Here is a 20072-nt window from a genome sequence, read left to right as displayed (position 1 = left end):
GCAGATATATATTTATTTGTGATTCTTTTTACAGAGGGCTAAGATCTTTTAGAGTTTGAGCCCAATTATAGTTCCTTAGTCTCTCTTGCAAAAAAAAAAAAAAAAAAAAAGAAAGAAAAAAGAACAGACCTCAAGTACATCATCTTTTTTTGCTTTTCAAATATATCATTTTTTGTTGTCTTTCATTGTCGTCTTCCTCATACCTATTTATAATAAAATTTTAAAGAATAAAATAAAGTTTTAATGACCCCTTCATAAGGCTTTTGCAAAACCCAACCTTCTTGCTTTTCACACACATATTTCAAAGATATAATAAATTTGCATGTATAGGTTAGCAAATAAACACAACTGATTTTAGTGAGCTTACAGCTTAATTGAAACCAAAAGAGCTTTGGCATGATGAGAGCAGCAAATGGGGACAAGGAGAGAACAAGACTGGTAAGCAGAGTGCCAGTCTGAGTGGGTTACTTGGACAGTGGTTAAGAGAGCTTTCAGTCACCACCATTCCTCCAAAAGAATAGTCAAAGACAACACTGTAAGAAAAAGGGTTTGCAACATATAAATATCTGTCAGGTGACTAATTTCTTTAATTTTCAACATCTCATATGAGTAAAACATTAAATAATCTGATATAAAAATAGCACATACTTTGCCTGACAAGATCTTAGGAACACCAGATGTTAGGAACACCAGAAGAGGGGCAGTGCTGGGAGAAGAGAAGAGTCAAGCAGTGGTCCTAGTGAAGGAGTACTTCCTCATTCTTTAATCCTCTAAATCGCTTTTAGTTCCTTATTTAATAATCCTCCCACCCCTCCCCAGAAACAGCCACCAGTGAATCAGGAATTCTAGAAAAACATTGCTCTTAGCTTTCTCCCAGGCCCTTCTCATCACCCATTAATGAATGTAATCATTGTTAGAAAAGCTCAACAACAAAAAATAATCTTCAAAACTCCTACACTAAAAAAATAAAAAAATAAAAAAAAACAAACTCCTACACTTTAAATTACTAAAGCACATCTTTATTTTGCAATTGAACAATTAAAGTCACAGCTAGAGTTTTTTCACGTTTGTACCTGAACAACTATTTCTCAATCAAAAAATGAAATATGGTCAACAAATATGTGTAATAGTATTTCACATCACATAAATCGCTCTTAGGACTAAACAGTTTTAATGCAAATCGGCATTTTTATCCTCTCTGTTAGTATTCATAGATTTTTTTTTACATGAATGAACTGCAGGAATTCTAATTTTTCACTGAAATTAAGACAAATACACAAGGCCTTTCAAGCATACAGTAAGCTGCATTGACAGATGCAGAGTATGATTTCAAATTATCCAGTATTGACCAAATTCAAGCTTACAAATTTAAATAAACCCTAAGTTTCTTTACCTCTTATTTATGGAAACAAAGGATATGGAAAGAGCTATTGTTGAGAAATGGGGGGAGAGCTACTAGTTCAGTATTACCAAACGTGAAATGACAGCAGAAATGCAAAACTATATTTTAATTACGAAATAAACTAGACTTTTAACTAAGTGACTTTCGCCCTTCATATTTACATATAGCACCTGTTACAAGAAAAAAAAAATCCCAAATACACCCTCTACATAGAAATATTTGTAAAACTACTACTTAAAAATACCACTAATGAGTATATATAGCAAATTATCTGTCCTAAAATTAAGCCTACACTGTAGAAAATAAAGACTAGCTTTTCTCATTTGAAAAGATTACAATATGGATTGTAATTGCAATGTCCTGATTCTCTAAGAACACTGGGTTGGACAGTTTTTATTTTTTTAAGCACATATATTCTAATGATAGAAAACAAAAACAGCTTAATGTAAACTGTTTTTAGTGTCTTAAATCCTGACCCTTGACAAGTACATTGTGTCAGGACTTTGCCCTCTTCAACTTACTTGTGGTGCAGTATTAACCCCTACCTATGACTTAAATCACATAAATGGATTTCCAAATATTCATGTAATGTACAAAAAATGCAAAGCAGAAATGATTACTGTAAACCAAACCTGGTTGAAGCTAGCTGAGCGAACTCAGAGTACAAAACAGTCAACTGGGTAGTCTTTACTAAATAAATTACAGAAAAGTGGCAAAGCTAAAATCATACAAGTTGCCTTTTAAATATCAAAAGATCAAGAGATCATTGTAAAGCATTTTACTTGGGTCCAATCCAATGAACTCTACATACTAATTCATTAGTTTTTCCATATTTACAAAACTCCTAGATTTTATTTTTAAATGTATAAATTAAGTCAGTAGTAAGCATGAAATAAAGTGCTACTATTTAAAATTCAAGAAATCCATTTCAGCATTGAAATTTGACCTACTCTACAGGATACAAGACTGGGTAATCTTGTGAATTCACCAAAGGATTGGAAAAGATGGGTGCCAGATAATCCCAGAACTGGACTGAAATTTTCTTGCCAGGAAAGGTAAAAAAAAACTGTTAAAATAACTCAAGAGTAAAAATCAAAAAAGGTTTTAAATAAAAGGTAAAATGGGCTCAATTGTGACAAATGGATTTGGGGAAATCAGAGGTCAGCACCTATTTGTGTCTAAGATTGTAAACTGGGCTGATCCTCCTGGACTTTATGGTGACAATTTCATTTAGCAAGGTGGCATTTCAGTTAAAGTTATCATAATATTTGGTAAATTTTGGAAATTCTAAGGGTTGATGGAGCCCGATATTAATCTCTTAACTATAGTTAAACAGTTGTTCAGGGTATTTACTTCACAAAGACTACTATGAAATGAAATCAATGATTTATAAAAGTTGGAGGAATGGGAGAAGTCAAAATAATGAAGGCCCCATTACGTCGAATTTAAGGAGTGGTAAATAAAAAATACTACCCTTTAAAGAGACTGTTGAACAAATTAAATATGCCTAAAAGAGGACTAAAAATGTAGGGTTTTTGTTGTCATTCATCGGAATCAATGAACTTTTAAGCATCTAAGACACCACTGTTACAAGTCAGAACTGGACCTAGTGGTCTCATCTGTCCAAGATACGGATAATAAAAAGGCAAAATTACTTGTCAGGGGCCTCTGCACATATTTACTGTAGTAAATCAGAGGCACAGATTTCTGGCTTCACTAAAGTCACACTCACAACGATGTCCTCATTTGTGGCTGCCACAGTGACAATGCCTGAGAACTTTCCTTCATGGTAAACACATGCAGCAGAATGTTTACCCTCACACAAAAACACCCTTCCACACTCCAGAAGTCTACAAGTATTTTACACTTAAAAATAGCACAAATTTTCTTGAAATTTTGTTCTAGAGCTAAAATAAAACAAAGTGAAAAAGAATGTACATTATATTTGAAATATGCTTCAGTAACGACTGCTCATTTATAATGAAAATTACATTTTTCTTCTAAAGTTGCATTTTATATAATGAAATAGAATACATTTCCTTTCCTTTTTTCTACTCCCTTGCCGATTTTTTTGACAAAGAGTATCCTTAGAATCAAGTCATAATTCTAGTAACATTTCAAAGATACATTCATTCTTTTACAGCATGAAAGACATACAAATATCATTCTTTTTACACAATGAAGTAAAAGAAGTTACCAGTTTCAATCTCTTGTCCATAGAAAAATATTTTCTGTATCATTTACACAACAGTAAGTAGGAAAATTCTACAGTGCTTAACTGAAACTTTTATGAGCACAAGGCTTTTAAACATTTTCATTCTTTTATTGGAAATTTAAAAGGTTTTAGGAAGTTAAACATTAGGACTTCCAACTAAAATTGTAGTCTTTAACTTGCAATATTGCTAATACCTCTCACTTTGAAAATTGAAAAATAATATACGGTTTTCTCCTTTACGCATGGAACCACTCATACTCAATGTTGATGGATTGCACCCCAGTAGATACCTCTTCTGGCTGCCCATTTAGCTTGGATTGCTAAAGTAAAAATAACAATTGACTATAAAAGTTTAGAAATCAGCAGTAAACTGCAGTAGAAAAAAAAACTGCAGTAGAAAAACATACAAATAGCAGCAAATTTAGAAATGGAAACAGAAAAAACTATTTCGTGTCTACCCAGGACAATTTCAACAACCTTATGAAGTTATAACGTCTAATTTCTGACTGATAGAGGACTTGTTTTGGTAACACCGAAAAAGGCTTGCTATACTAATTGCTACTAAGAATAAATGAAAAAAAAATGAAGTTGGAAAAAAAGAATAAATTAAGTCGGTAATAAAAAATTATGTTGATAATAGTTGTAGACATTGTAAAGTAAGCTGAACCTCAAAAATACATTTTAGGAGTTAATTTCATGGGCTCTGTATAAAATGGCTGAACTTATCTATTAGCAGTTAGCTCGGAAAAATGTTTTATTATTATGTAAATTCCTTTGTAGCTATACAATTCACTAAGAAATTTATAAACAATTTCTATAACTTATGTTGTGATCACACTAAGACACCAATAAATCTTTGCCATTAGATCATCAATTCTGATATTTGAGAAAATGCGGTGAGTTTTAATAACAACTGTTTTACTTGGAGGAAATGACACACACACAAAAATGACCGCAGAAATTGTGGTTGGACAGCTAAAGCAAATGTGGGAAGTAAGCAATAATAATGTAGCTACTTTGTTGATATGGCATAAAAGCCAGCTGTGACATAATCCATCTTTTTCATGTCATATTATTGAGATGTTCACTTCAACAAATATTTACCATCATGTATTTACTCCTAAGTGACTTAAATGTAAATTCACCTAAACTACAAAATAAAAGAGATGTAAACATATCCCACCTTATTGTGGTATAAATAATTTTTATGAATTCAAAACTACTTTGGCAACCTTACTATCAGAATATCTTAAATATTCAAAACACAGGTATTAAATAGAACATTGTTAAAAATTGTTTCTTTCTCTTCCTGATAAGATTATAAAATAAGTAATGCTTTAATTCTACCACATTATGAACATAAATTATTTGATTATAAGTGGACATATATTCTAAATCCTAGTTCTATGTTTTAAGTGCTTTTAAAAATTAGTCTTCTAATTGACTTTTCAGAATGTTTTCATACTGCATGTGTATCAGCCTAAATACTTTACAAAAGTTTATGCTCTATCAGGGAAGCATGACTAGCAAACTGAGTCAGGGTCCTAATTAGGAACACCTTTTAAAGCCTATTTATTTTCTAAATTAAGCAACATCCTCTAAGGTCATCATAGTTATTAAGTGAAAACACTGCCTGAGTATAATTCTTGAGGTGAAACAGACTAAAATTCACAAGAATTTATGATACTCATATATGCTGCCTAAAATAATAGGAGGAGGTGAGTTTAGATAAAATCATTCAAATTCCTTTCAGCTCTCAAGTTAGAGTATTTCTAATGGAGACAGGAGACTTTTGCTCAAATACCTGATTAGATCTGATCAGACCTGCCAACAGATTTTAAACAACTCTATAGTTAAAATAATTCTTCACCCCTCGTTAGTATCATCCTTTATAAAACACACATATATATAAACACACTACAGTGTATATATTAGTACCTGAAACCTTCAATCAACTGTCTTAATGGCTTACCATACCTCTACATTTGAAGTCAGTTTTTATATATAAATTTTCTCTTTACTCTTAATCAAAACAATTAGCCCCTTACCCCTTTCATACTTGTGCTAGCAGGCCACACAAAGGAAGTTATTTCTTACACCATTTAGTTGGCCTCTATTTTGAATGGATACAGTTGTTTAACAAATACTACCAATTCTTCTTGTGAATGTAAAGTCTATTCCAAAATATTCCTCATGCTATGTACATAGTGCTAACACAAATCTGATGCTCAATAAAACATTTGAAATGAACATGGTAAAACCATCTTAAATCAGAGAGGAAAGGCTTTCACAAACATTTGTTAGCATTTACAAAGCCCCTCGATTCACCAATTGCTATTTCCACTTGTGAGAATAACAGTCTGCATTGATTTCTAGAATGTGTTGGAGGGGGAGATGAGAGAATAGGGGAGTTAGGGAAGGAGGGCAAGAGTAGTTCAGATACAAGAAATTTGACATTTTATTATACAATATTATACCAATATAAATGGAATCTAGAACTACTTGGCATATTAAAGCTAGGATTATTCCTAGAACCTTATGTAGATTGGATAAACAGGTTAAAAAATTCTTAGGTATAATGGATAAAGTCTTATCTGTTTGGTAAACAGAAAAGTATAATTAGCATATCCATTTGAAGAAGCTGTGAAGGATAATTTATTTTAAACTTAAGACCCTAATAAAAATGTCTTTAAAAAAGGATCTATACATAAAAATACCGACAGAGAGTAGCTCCCAGATGAAAAATCCATATGTGAGAAATTTAAGTGTGATTCTGAACTTCTAATATTTATCATTTAAAGACTGGAATAATGATTAAAAAAGGCAGCAATGTTCATTGCCAACAAATTATTAGAGTTTATCTCAGAAGTGTAAACAAAGTTGTACGTTAAAGAACATACCACCCATGATATTTATTTGTTTATATCTATACAACTGTATCTTTTTAATCTATGGTTGTCATATTCTGTCCATACAGTTAGAACAGATTTTCTTTTTAATTCAGGTAAAAACTGTCAAACAGTTGTTAATTACGTAGACTTCCAACATGATTTTACTTGTTCACTTTTCAACTTACCATGATATCATATAGCAGCCTAAATTATATTTATCTGTTGGTAGAGAATGGAATGTTCAGTTAAGACTATAGTTATTTACTAATTTATACTGTCTTGGCTGGGAAATACAGGGATAAGAGAATTTCTGACATAATGTTTATGTTACTATTCTCTTAAAAAATTAATATATTTGAATATAATCATTTATTTGGTATCTTGGCTATTAATGTTTAGGACTTAACTTCCTAAAATTTATTATTATGGATTCTGAATATTTGAAATAACATCATTTCGATTACATTGAATATTTTTTCTGCCCTCTCATACTAAATGGCATTCCAAAATATCTACTATTCAATTCTAAGTTTTATCAAGACTACACAGAAGTATTCAGAAATCACTAGGAAATGAATCTTTTTTAACCAAAATTCATATAAAATGATTGTGTACTTTAACATTTCAATAGGTGAACAAATTTCCACTTATAATAAAACTGGGCAATTTTAACATTCTCTCTCTCCATAGACTTAAAAAAAAATCCTGACAAGGAAAATATACACATCCTTAAAGGGAATCAGATCTTCTATCAGGATGGACAATCAAAATTCTCCATATTAACATGCTTATAACTTAATAAGTATATATGAACTGGAGTAATTTAATTATATGTGAAAATTACAACAAAACCCTCATTTCAGTTATTGAGGGATTAGATTTAAAAATAAGTCAGTAACATTTTATTCCTTGTTTGAAGTATCCCAACCAACAGACCAGAGTGAACAAAACTTGAAGTGAACTGAAATGAATGCTTTAGCGTAATAATTTAAACACTGATAGAAATAAATCACAATGAACTGTTCTAACTTTAGCTGAAAATATTAATATGTTTAACTTTAATATGCATATTAGGTGCCATTCCTAAAGTTAGGGATAAAATAAATAGAAAATTTGATTAATAAAGCATCTTTTGACTCGAGCTGCTAAACTGTAACCTTTGTCCCCCGGGAAAGGAATGTGCATATTTTCAATAATTCCGTAGCAGCAGTGCACTCACTCAGTAGAACGCAAATCATCTTTTTTTTCTTGTGGCAAAATACAGGAATTGAGTAAGAAATAATTTCCATACCTTTTTTTGAATGTGTAACTCTTCATACAAGAAGCTATGTTTTAAAATGTGAACTGATTCAAAATGCATACAAATGTAAATGTACAATATACATATATATACCTCCTAGTGGGGTCAAATGAGTGCCTTTTCATTAGACATACAAAGATGTCTCAAGGCACTTAAGGGGTTAAGACACAATGCATGCATTCCTTTACATCAAGAATGTGAAATCACATGATTTGGAATAAGCCAACCTTATGATAAATATAAGTTACATTATTAAATTCAAGAAAATCTGTAGATTCATATTTATACTTTCTATAATATGCTGGTAAATGGACAATGTGCAGCATTTCCTGGGAAAAGCAAATTCCATCTTTCTTCTCATGAACAGCAGGTCTCTACAGGGGGAGTACAGGGAAAGATGTGCTGCATCCATAGGCAGTGTATTGGCTAATATTGAGAATGATATTGCTAAAATTTAAAAAATAAAAATCTGGTAACCAGTATAGTAATAAGTACATGAATCACTGGGAAACACCAGAGCTGACTCCTGATGTTTGCTTCTTTTTGCTTTCAAGATACAGATGTATAACAGAGATGATGAGAATTCTGAGCCTTGTTTGTGGCAATTCTACCAGAAGGGGACTGCATGGCACCACCACAAATTTCATAAATTACCCTGAACATACTCAGTTATTCACTATTTGTTCGGAGCAAAGCATGAAATAGTCTTCAAATACGTGAATTACAGATTTTGAGAGAGTGACATTTTCTTAAACATAAAGTGCAACAGTGCTGAAGTTTTCAGTTTTTGTTAGTTCTTCATTTGTTTTGTCTAAATGCCATTTCCTGCAAGCAGAATTATGGCACAGTGAATATAACAGAAAGCAATCTTCTGACACATGTCCCAGACTTTTGCTTTCTTATTTATTTGATGATGTCGTTAAGGGTTTAACAAATCCTTCTTCATAAACTTTCAAAATAGCTTCACAAACAAATCTGTATTGACTCTGAAAAATAGAAATAATAGAATTGATCAGAAAAACTTGGCTTGCTTATAAAAGAAAGGCAAAGTAAAACTGCACAGAGATACCATTTTTCACCAACAGAATGGCAAAAAATAAAAAAGTCTGACAACATATTTTGTTGGCAACACTCATACATTGCTAATAGGGATGTTAAATACTACATTTGGCAGCATCTAATAAAATCACATTAATTTACCTTTCACCCAGCAATCCCACTTCTGGGAATCTATCCAAAGATAAACTAGAAAAAGAAATTGAAAATATACATTCATAAATAAGGCTATTTGCTGCTAGATTATTTATAATAATGAAGGGTAGGGACAATTTAAATGGCTATCAGGAAGGGCCTAGGTGACTAATGAGTGGCACGTTTTTACAGGAGAATATGATGTGGTGGAGGGTTGGGAGGGTAAGGAATGAAAGTCTACAGATTGCTATAATTTCAGAATATCTTGTTAAGTCAAAATAGCAAGGCAAAGAAAAGTGCACACAATATATTCTTTTTATAAAAGAAAAGGGGGCACGGGATGCCTGTGTGGCTCAGTGGTTGAGCATCTGCCTTTGGCTCAGGGCGTGATCCTGGAATCCTGGGATTGAGTTCCGCATCAGGATGCCTACAAGGAGTCTCCCTCTGCCTATGTCTCTGCCTCTATCTCTGTGTCTCTCATGAATAAATAAATAAAATCTTTAAAACAAACAAAGATTTTAAACAAATCTTTAAAATAAAACAAACAAGAATATGAGGTCACCACTGGAAGAGGCAAGTGAATTCATTATATTGGAAGTGTTCATCTTGCTTTTCTCATACTGCCTGTATGCAACTGTTTAACCAACAGCTGATGAGAAGTTTCTCTTTAAAGAAGTATTCCAGTTAATAAATATAGAAGGAATAACAGACTATCATCATTCTTCAAGCCCTGCAAGTTAATGATGCAGGCACTGACCACCCAAAGCTACTATCAACATGAAAAAGAAAGACAATCAGACATTAAGTGCCTCTTGAAAGAACAGAATACCACCTAATTTGTTCAAGTCTATAGATCCATTCACCACTTTTAGGAAATACAGAGAATACTCAGTTTGTTCATCAAATAAATTGCAAGAAAAAAGAAAAGAGACATAGGAAGAAGTGACAGATTAAAAGAGATTTAGTACATAAACCAATCAAAATTTGTGAACTCTATCTGAATCCAGACTGGTTTTACCACTTTATTTAACATTGTACGGAAGCTTTTAGCCAGGCACCTGAGCAAAATAAGAAAAGGAAAAGAAACGAAAGGCATCTAACCTAGAAAGGAAGGAGTAAACTATCTTTATTTGCAGATAACATCTTGCATATAGAAAATACTACGGAATCCACTTTCACACATAAAATACTATTAGAATTAATAAATGATTTCAACAAGGTTGCAAGATATATAATCGACGAACAAAATCAAATTTATTTCTAAACCCAAGCAATGTATACTCCAAAAATGAAATGAAGAAAACATTTTCCCTTAAAATAGCACCAAAAAGACTTTAACAAGTTAAGAGTAAATTTGACAAAAGAAGTGAAAGACTTGCACACTGAAAGCTATAACACATCACTCAAAAAGATCAAAGAAGACATAAATGAATGAAAAGACATTTTGTGTTCTTGGTTTGGAAGATGGAATAACATTAAGATGGCAACACTCTCCAAAAAGATAGATAGATTTAATGCAATCCATGTCTTACTTTTTTTATGGAGAGAACAAATGAATTCTAAAATTCATACGGAAATGCAAGGACTCCAAAAGGTCAAAACAGTCTTGAAAAAGGAACAGAGTTGGGAGAGTTACATTTCCTGACTTCAAATTTTTTTACAAAATTACGGTAATTAAGACAGTATGGTATTAGTATAACAAAAGGCATACAAATCAATGGAATAGAACTGAAAATCCAGAAATACACCCTCATATTTGTGGTCAACTGATTTTTGATGAAGGGCACAGAGACAAGAAAGAGTGGTCTTTTCAACAAATGAAGCTGAGATAACTGGACATTCACATGGAGGAGAATGAAACTGGAACTCTACCTCACTCAAACCATATGTAAAAATTAACTCAAAAGAAATCAGGCACATATATGGGATAGACTATAAAACTTTTGGAAGAAAACAGGAATAAACTTTTGCGACCTTGAGTTTAGGCAATGATTTCTTAGATATGACACCAAAAGCATATATGATTTAAAAATATAAACTGGACTTCAGGGATCCCTGGGTGGTGCAGCGGTTTAGCGCCTGCCTTTGGCCCAGGGCGCGATCCTGGAGACCCGGGATCAAATCCCATGTCGGGCTCCCGGTGCATGGAGCCTGCTTCTCCCTCTGCCTGTGTCTCTGCCTCTCTCTCTCTCTGTGACTATCATAAATAAATAAAAATTAAAAAAAATAAAAAAAAATAAAAATATAAACTGGACTTCATCAAAATTAAAAACTTCTGTGCTACAAATTACTGAATCAAAGAAGTGAAATAGTGTGGAAGAACAGAATTGCAAAACAGAGATCCACAAGATACTTGTATTCAGAAAATATAAAGAACTCTGACAATTCAACAATAAAATGACAAAACAAAAACAAACTAGAAAAAGGGCAAGGGGCAACCTGGCTGGCTCAGTTGGTAGAGTGAGCAACTCTTGATCTCAGGGTTGTAAGTTTGAGTCCCATGTTGGGTAGAGAGATTACTTAAAAATAAAATCTTTTTTTTTTAAAGATTTTATTTATTTATTCATGAGAGACACAGAGAGAAAGAAAGAGGCAGAGACACAGGCAGAGGGAGAAGCAGGCTCCATGGAGGGAGCCTGATGTGGGACTAGATCCGGGGACTCCAGGATCATGCCCTGGGCCAAAGACAGGCGCTAAATTGCTGAGCCACCCAGGGATCCCTAAAAATAAAATCTTAAAGAGCAAAAGATTTGAACAGATCGTTCTCAAAAGATATACAAATAAATGACCAATAAACACATGAAAAAATGCTTGATATCATTAGTTATTAGAGAAATGCAAATCAAAACTACAAGATGCCACTTTATGTTCAGCAGGATGGCTAAATTAGAAAAAAGACAAGGGTGCCTGGCTGGCTCAGTCAGTGGAACATGTGACCCTTGATCTCTGCGTTGTGAGTTCAAGCCCCATGCTGGTGTAGAGATTACTTAAAATTAAAAAAAAAAAAAAAAAGATAGTAATAGAGTTGACAATAACGTGGAGAAAATGGAACCCTCATACACTATAAGTGGAATTGCAAAATGGTGTAGCCACTTTGGAAATAGTTTGGCAGTTCCTCAAAAGGATTAACAGTTACCATATGACAGGAATTCATTTTCTGGGTATATACCCAAGAAAAATGAAAACATATTCACACAAAAACATATACACAAATGTTTGTGGCACCATTATTCATAATAACAAAGAAGTTGAAATGATCTAAATGCCAATGAACAATGGATACATAAATAAAATATGGTATATCTCCATACAATGGAATATTATTCAGCCCCCCATGGGGGGGAGAGCGAGCGAGCAATGAAGTACTTATATATGCTACAGAATGGGTACATCTTCCAATTACACAAAAGACAAAGTTAGGATTTCATACACATGAAAGGTACAGAACAGGCAAACCTATAGATACAGAAAGTAGATTAGCGGTTGCCTAGGGCTGGGTGGAGAGGAAGTTGGAGACTGTATGAGGGAAAATAAGTATGAGGTTTCTTTTTGGGGTGATGAAATGTTCTAAAATTTGATAGTAGTGATGGCTGCAAAACTCTGTGATTTACTAAAAATCACTGAACTGTACGCTTTTCAAAAGAGTTAATTTCATGGTATGTGAATTATATTTCATTAAAGCTGTTCTAAAATAGAAAAAGACAATTTATATGAGACAAATGGAAATTTGAACATAGGTTATTTGGTAACATGAAGATATTATTATTAATTATACTTACACGTGATAACGGTATTATGATTTTCTTTAGAAGAAAAGCTACTCCTTATTTTGTCTAAAAATGTTTCAGTGTTTTATATTTATAGAATATTTGGTTTTCAAAATTTTTTTAAAAAATATTTTATTTATTTATTCATGAGAGAGAGAGAGAGAAAGAGAGAGAGAAGCAGAGACACAGGCAGAGGGAGAAGCAGGCTCCATGCAGGGAGCCTGACGTGGGACTCGATCCCAGGTCTCCAGGATCAGGCCCTGGACTAAAGGCGATGCTAAACCGCTGAGCAACCCGGGCTGCCCTATTTATAGAATATTTGTAAATAAGATGGTCTGATGTTTAGGATTTACTTCAAATACTGGTAAGTAAGTGATATAGAGGAAACAATATGGCACATGTTGCTGAGTCTCAGTACTCAACATAGTGTTCATTTTATTGTATGGTGTATTCTTGCACATGTTTGAAATTTTCTATAATTAAAAGCTAAAAAAGTGACAAGCATTTATTAGATCATATAGGTTAATTCCCTTTAGGAACTTTAGTGCCACCAACAATGCTAACATTTCACCATAGCTTAATATGAAAAATAATCTTAACTCTAAAATACCTTGATTCCTCTTTTGATTCTTGGAATATAATTCAGAGTCTGTGTAGAATACAGTAAGGTAGTAGCTTAATTTCTATTACTTTTGTTGTTGCAATTCAAGTTCACAGCTGTTTCATCAATAACAGGTCTGCCAAGATTCTCCAGTCAGGGATGCTATTGTTCTTGGCATCCCCCGACTAACTAATAGAGGGAAAGTTCCTCTGTACCTGTTTAAGCACTCAAGAATTAACATGATAGGTGGTACTAATAAACATTCTCTGTAAAAAACCGGGTAGTGAATATTTTAGGTTTTGCAAATCATTTGGTACCTGTTACAACTTCTCAACTCTGGTATTTTAGTGTGAGAGCAGTCACAGACAATATATAAACAAATGGACATGGCTGTATTCTAATAAAACTTTATTTACAAAAACAAGTGGCAGGACAGATTTTGCTTAGAGGCAATATTCGTGAACCTTTGTGCTAGGGGTTATTGGCTCCTGTCAGGCAATTAAGAAGATAAAAATAGAGTTTGGCATAACAAAAATCATCATGTTGAGAATATACATATATACTTGAAGTACAGTACTTACAGGTGTTTGGATCATCATGGCTCGTTGATCTCTCATTGTTCTTACAATGTCTAGTGGATAAACTGGTTGATTGCATTCAATGAGACACATGGCTGTTTCCATAGTAATAAGAACCCCAGTTCTTCCAATTCCAGCACTGAAAAAGACAAAGAGCAAAGTCTCATTGATACTATTCTGTTAAACTGTTATTTGTGCAGTAAATAAAGTACTGAAACATAATACATTAGAAGAACAATTTGATTTCATTTAGTTTTATATACAAAAGTCAACTAAAAAATATTTTGAAAATTGAAAAACATTTCACACTTAATACAGAATAAATGGTTTGCATCCACCCTTCCCCACTGTTAGTTGTAAAACTGCTGCTTTAAAAGGGTTACATTTCAGTTTTTAAAATCTGAACAAGGTACACAAGCTTACTGGAGCAACCTCCTTTAAAAGGCAAAATAACAGAGAACCTATGTGGCTCAGTCAGTTGGTTTACATCTGACTTCGCCTCAGGTCATGACCTCGGGGTCCTGGGATTGAGCCCTGTGTTGGGCTCCCCACTCAGTGGGGAGTTTGCTTGCCCCTCTGCCCCTCCCTCCACTTGTATGCTCTCTCAAATAAATAAATAAAATCTTTAAAAAAAATGCAAAGTAACAAAATTACAATAATAAATCATTAACAAATGGATAAAAGTAATATTTTCCACACTCAAATCAGTTTTTAAAACCAATTTAATTTTGATTACATTTTAGAATTGTGATAGTCAAGAACAACTTTTTGAAGTATTCCCTGTGAACATAAAAGCTATAGCAGCTGTTGCAGACTTAGGATATGAAATGGCCAAATGTGTTCATCAATCCTGCCATGTTGTGTCTCAGACATTTGGTCTACAATCTGTTTTGATGATTTCAGTCAGCTCTTTAAAAAGTGCTGGAAAGTTTGAGGAGAAAGAGATACCTTTATTTATTTATTCAGAGAATTCAACACAGCTTCTGAATAAATCATTCAGTAACAGAAGTGGCTAAGATAAGGAGAAGATAATTTCAGTTTCCTAATCTGGGGTCAATGGTAGTGAAAGCTGGAGTCCTTGTATTTAGCCCTTTGGAAGGCAGTATGAAACGAAGAAAGGGTAGCCTCTTGCTGTTTACCTGGAGCTCCTGGAAGTGATAGGGCCACTCCTAGAGAAGGAGAATACTTAAAAAAAAAAAAAAGTCCTAGGAGGGGACACAGGGCAGGAAGGAGCACATTGCTAGGAGAAAAAAATCTAAACTTTAGGCTGCAACTGAATGCTTAGAATATTAGATTTTATCAAATCTAAGATACCATTGATTGTAAAACACCCAATGTTTGAGATGTTAAACTATGAAAAAGAGAAGCTTCTAGGAATCAGTCAGTAAAGTATTATTTTTGCTTCTAGGAATCAGTCAGTAAAGTATTATTTTTACTTCTTATGATAAAGATTCTGACAATCACTTGTCAGCACATACCCTCTGCCTTCCAGCTTCAGATAATGTTTTAGGATCTAATTACCATAGTGATGATCACAACTTAAGGACAAAATAAAATACACACTTCCTTTTATTTATTTATTTTTAAAGATTGTATTTATTCATGAGAGACACAGAAAGAAAGAGGCAGAGACACAGGCAGAGGGAGAAGCAGGCTCCATGCAGGGAGTCTGACATGGGGCTTGATCCCCGGTCTCCAGGATCAGGCCCTGGGCTGAAGGCGGTGCTAGACCGCTGAGCCACCTGGGCTGCCTCACACTCCCTTTTAAAAATGACATTTCAGGTCAGCTATTCAATCAAAAAAGCCAGAAAATAGAATACCTGCAATGAACAACAATTGGTTCTTCCTTGCCAGCCCTCTTATTTCGTACATGACAAACAAAATCCAGAAAGTCACTTGAATCATCAGGAACTCCATGGTCAGGCCAGGCTATGTACTGGATCTGAGTGAGTTGACGACTCTCATTTTTCTAAGTATAAATGAGAAATTATGCACCTTAACTTAGGAATTATGTTTAAAATATAAATATTTGTGTCATTTTAATTTTGGAAGAAAAATAAAACAAACTATTTCCACTAGTAATGTACAAATTCAGTAAAACCCCAAATTTCCATGAGAAAGAAAGAAATCATTTTACATAATCAGTTGAATCCATTAAGTACTGGCTACTTGGATAACTACTCTCCTTGTAACTCAATTTCTGTATTTGTAAAGTATTTTACAGATGATAAACAGGCAAAAATAGAGTAAGATACAGAGAAATATTTAAAGAAAACTGAAAAAGTGAGGTGAACAAAAATAGTAGGGAAAAATTTTTAATAAGAAAGGTTGGGCTAATTCTGAAAACACAAGTGAAATAATGGAAATTAGGAAAATAAAATCTCAAAATAAGTGTAGATTAAAAACCGGAGATCACAAAGTCAAATCAGGGTTTAATTTCTTTTTGGGAGCCAAGAGTCAGTAAAATGGAGGAAGGTATTATTGGATTTAGCCGGTCAAGGCATTTAGTATTTCAGAGCCTTACTTTCTTCAACTGAAAAATAAAATAAATAAAATCTACACCTCACAGGGATAGTCTTATGCTGAAAGAATTCTATGAGAGAACCTATAAATCATCCAAACAATTGTTTGGAATCATATTCTCAAAAATTGGTATCTATGGTCATTCAATACTATGAAATCTGGTTACTGTCATTTATATTAAAGGGGGCTTCCAGAAAAGATCATTAAAGTGCAAGGTAATTAAGAAAAGGACTAATGAAAGAATTCCCAAAGAGACCTCAGTCAATATTAACTTGATAACTACATTTTCAGAAACCTATGAAATGAATTTAAGGTATCTAATATAGGCTACTTTTGATTATTATTGGGTTTTTTTTGATTATTATTGTTAAAAAAAATATTTACTGGTACCAATAATTACAAGAATGGGTAATGTTAAATGGATATTTATTATGTTTTGAGGTCTATCTGTCTGTCTGTCCATCCATGCACATATGTATTTGGTATGTAAGCAATTGTATTTTCCCAAGTATATTTGTCTCAAACTTTAAAAACTAATTTGTGTCTTGGCATAGTTCTGAGGTACTCAGGGTTTGTAAAGAAAAGCCACAGTAAGTTTATAAACTCCCATAGGTAACCTATATATGGAGCATAAAGAGACTATGCTGAGGACAAAAATATTACTTTATATAACCAATATGTAGCTTTCTTACCCATTTGGGAAAATGAAGAAATATCTTATTGACTTACCTGGTTGTATTGGACCATGAGCTACACAAGCCCTAAATTCATACTAATGTACTCTCTAGTCCATAAGATTTGGAAATTTTAACTTTTTATTTCTTGTAACTTAGCTATATTCAATGCCAGATTCTTTTATCATCAATCACCACAACTTCTAGTTCCTTCCCTGTGGGTCAGTAAAGCTGTTTTGCTAGGCATCTTTATTCATATTCAGGGAAGTGGAGTGGGATGGGGAGGGGGAGATGAAGCTCTCATTTCCAAAGGTTTAACCAATGATGAGACAGGCATTAAGTATTCAAAGCATGTGCTATTTGCTCTTCTCTAGCAATTATTTTTTTCTTCTTCTAGCCCCCTTCAAAACCAAAGGGTGGCTACAGGGGAATAACTAGTTGCAAGCAGTGAAAGTGAGTGTCGTATATGTTTAACAGCCTGACAAGACTGGCAACATGCCACGCTCTACACACATTTTCCAATTGAGTTACTGAGCCATCATTTACTAATCAGTAAAAGTAGCTGCATCACTAATCCATTTCTGGCTCTGGATTTAGAAGTCAAAAGGAGTGACCCAGGTGGCAGCAAGAACTAGTAATTACAGAGCTATAATCTGTCTGCTGTCATAGTATCCTGCCTACAATCTTTTCCTTCTTAATACTGTGGAGACTGTGAAATTGTTCTCCTTTACCCTTTTACAAAAAAGGACAATAATTTGACAGCTCTCAATTATTCTTTGTATTTCCACAGATGTACTCAAATACTTTATTGCTATTACTGGCAGGAAGAAATCAAACACAACCATGGTATAATTTTTATAAAGAGGCAAAATATTAAGAGTGATAAGTATAATTTTCTAGAATCTTTTTTTACTGAGTATTTGTATTACATAGAGAAACTGAAAATACATTTTACATAGGAGAATATATGTCATAAGATCCCAAAGCATTCCAATGAAGCAAATTCAGTAATTTTTAAATAGTATTTCCTAGTAATCAGGACTCAAAACATCTTCAGCTTTCAAAGTTTTTACCTTGAATACAACCGTTCTACTGAGTGGTTACCCTGCCTTCCTACCTCTTGGTTAAACAGTGTCATCTTCCTGAAGATATAGGCTGTGTTTCCTTCTTCTGAGTGGCAGGTGACTTGATAACATCCATAGGATGAACTTCCTGTGGGTTCTGGCCAATATTGGTGACACTTAACCTGACATCAATAGATTTAAGAAAAATATGGAATTTAGGCTCTCCAATTTTGAAAATGTTTTAATTTTTAAAAACTTCCAAGCCTACAAAAAAGTTACAAGAATATTTTGATGAACCCTCATTGATCCTTTAACCTAGATATGCCAACTCCTAAAATTTCTTCATCATTTTTTTTTCTTTGTAATAATAATGTTTGGATATATTTTGAGACTGCAAATATCCTGTTTTTTTTTTTAATATCCTGTTTATTACAAGTTTTCACCCAATGTTTTATCATTATTTCTTGCTTGAATCATTTACTACAAAGAAATTAGCAAATGGTGCACTAAATATGGTATTTTTAGATTTATTTATTTTTAAAGATTTTATTTATTTATTCATGACAGACACAGAGAGAGGTAAAGACATAGAAAGAGGGAGAAGCAGGCTCCTCGCAGGGAGCCCAATACTGGACTTGATCCCCGGACCTGGGATCACGCCTTGAACTGAAGGCAGACACACTCAATCACTAAGCCATCCAGGTGTCCTGGTATTTTTAGATTTGAGGTAATGAAATCAATCTCTAACTAAAATGCCAATCCATTAATTTTCATAATAAAGATATTAAAAAAAAGTTTTACTGTCATATAATTCATGTACCATAAAATTTACCCACTTAAAGTACACAATTCAATTGTTTTCAGAACTGGGCAATCATCAGCACACTTTTAGAGCATTTTTTCACTCCCCAAAGAAACCCCATATCCATTAATAATCACTGTGTGTTCCTCTATCCCAAACCACTCTCTCACTCTGGGCCTACGCAACCATTAATCCACTTCCTGTCCTCTATGAATTTGCCTACTCTGGACACTTCATATAATGCAATCACATTGTGTGTGGGCTTTGATGACTGCCTTTGTCCACTTAGCAAAATGTTTTCTGGGTTCATCCATGTTTTAGCATAGACCATTTTTTCATTTGTTTTAACTGCCAAATAATATACAACTATATGATTACACCACATTTTAACTGTTATATTTGGATTGGTTTCACCTTTTGGCAATCATGAATAATGCTCCTACAAACATCTGTGTATTTTTATGTAAACATGTGTTTTCATTGCTCCTGGGTGTGAAACTACGGAGTTATAATAACTCTGTGTTTAGCCTTTTGAGGAATTGACATTGTTTTCCACAGTGGCTGCATCTTTTTACGAATCTACCAGCAATACAGGAAGGTTCCATTTTCTCCACATCATTGTCAACACTTAGTATTTTTTTTTTGTCAACACTTAGTATTAGCTGTCATTTTTATTTTAGCCATCCTATAAGAAGTGCTACCTCTTTGTGGGTTTGATTTTGCACTTCCCTGGTAACTAATGATGCTGAGCATCTTTCCATGACTTTATTGGCCATTTAAATATCTTCTTTTGAGAAACACCTACTCAGAATGTTCAGCCACTTTTAAATTAAGTATTTATCATTTAATTGTTGAGTTGTAGTTCTTTATATATTCTACATACAAATCCCTTATCAAATACACATTAATTTATTTACATTTTTAAAAAAGATTTTATTTATTTGACAGAGCAAGAGAGCACAAACATGGGGAATGGGAGAGGGAGAAACAGGCTCCCCGCAGAGCAGGGAGCTGGACGTGGGGCTTGATCCCAGGATCCTGAGATCATGACCAGAGCCAAAGGC

At 33.5% G+C, this 20072-nt stretch overlaps 1 protein-coding gene across 4 annotated transcripts in view; it reads right to left on the bottom strand.

The window, feature by feature from the left end:
* Nucleotides 1-997: 997 nt before the first annotated feature.
* Nucleotides 998-20072, bottom strand: part of PTPN4 (protein tyrosine phosphatase non-receptor type 4) — a 206525-nt gene continuing 187450 nt past the window's right edge. For all 4 annotated transcript variants that reach the window (XM_055316224.1, XM_055316225.1, XM_055316226.1 and 1 more), the window contains 4 exons: nucleotides 18260-18388; nucleotides 15766-15914; nucleotides 13949-14084; nucleotides 998-8794 (listed from right to left, as the gene is read on the bottom strand). In XM_055316224.1, the coding sequence (XP_055172199.1) occupies nucleotides 8708-8794; nucleotides 13949-14084; nucleotides 15766-15914; nucleotides 18260-18388 (501 nt within the window). In that variant the 3' untranslated portion in view covers nucleotides 998-8707. The remainder of the gene's footprint in view (nucleotides 8795-13948; nucleotides 14085-15765; nucleotides 15915-18259; nucleotides 18389-20072) is intronic.

This window comes from Nyctereutes procyonoides, unplaced genomic scaffold (genome assembly GCF_905146905.1).
Source record: "Nyctereutes procyonoides isolate TBG_1078 unplaced genomic scaffold, NYPRO_anot_genome, whole genome shotgun sequence".
Taxonomy (NCBI): Eukaryota; Metazoa; Chordata; class Mammalia; order Carnivora; family Canidae; genus Nyctereutes; species Nyctereutes procyonoides.
Note: the sequence above shows the minus strand (reverse complement) of the source record. Positions and strands in the feature narration are given on the sequence as shown.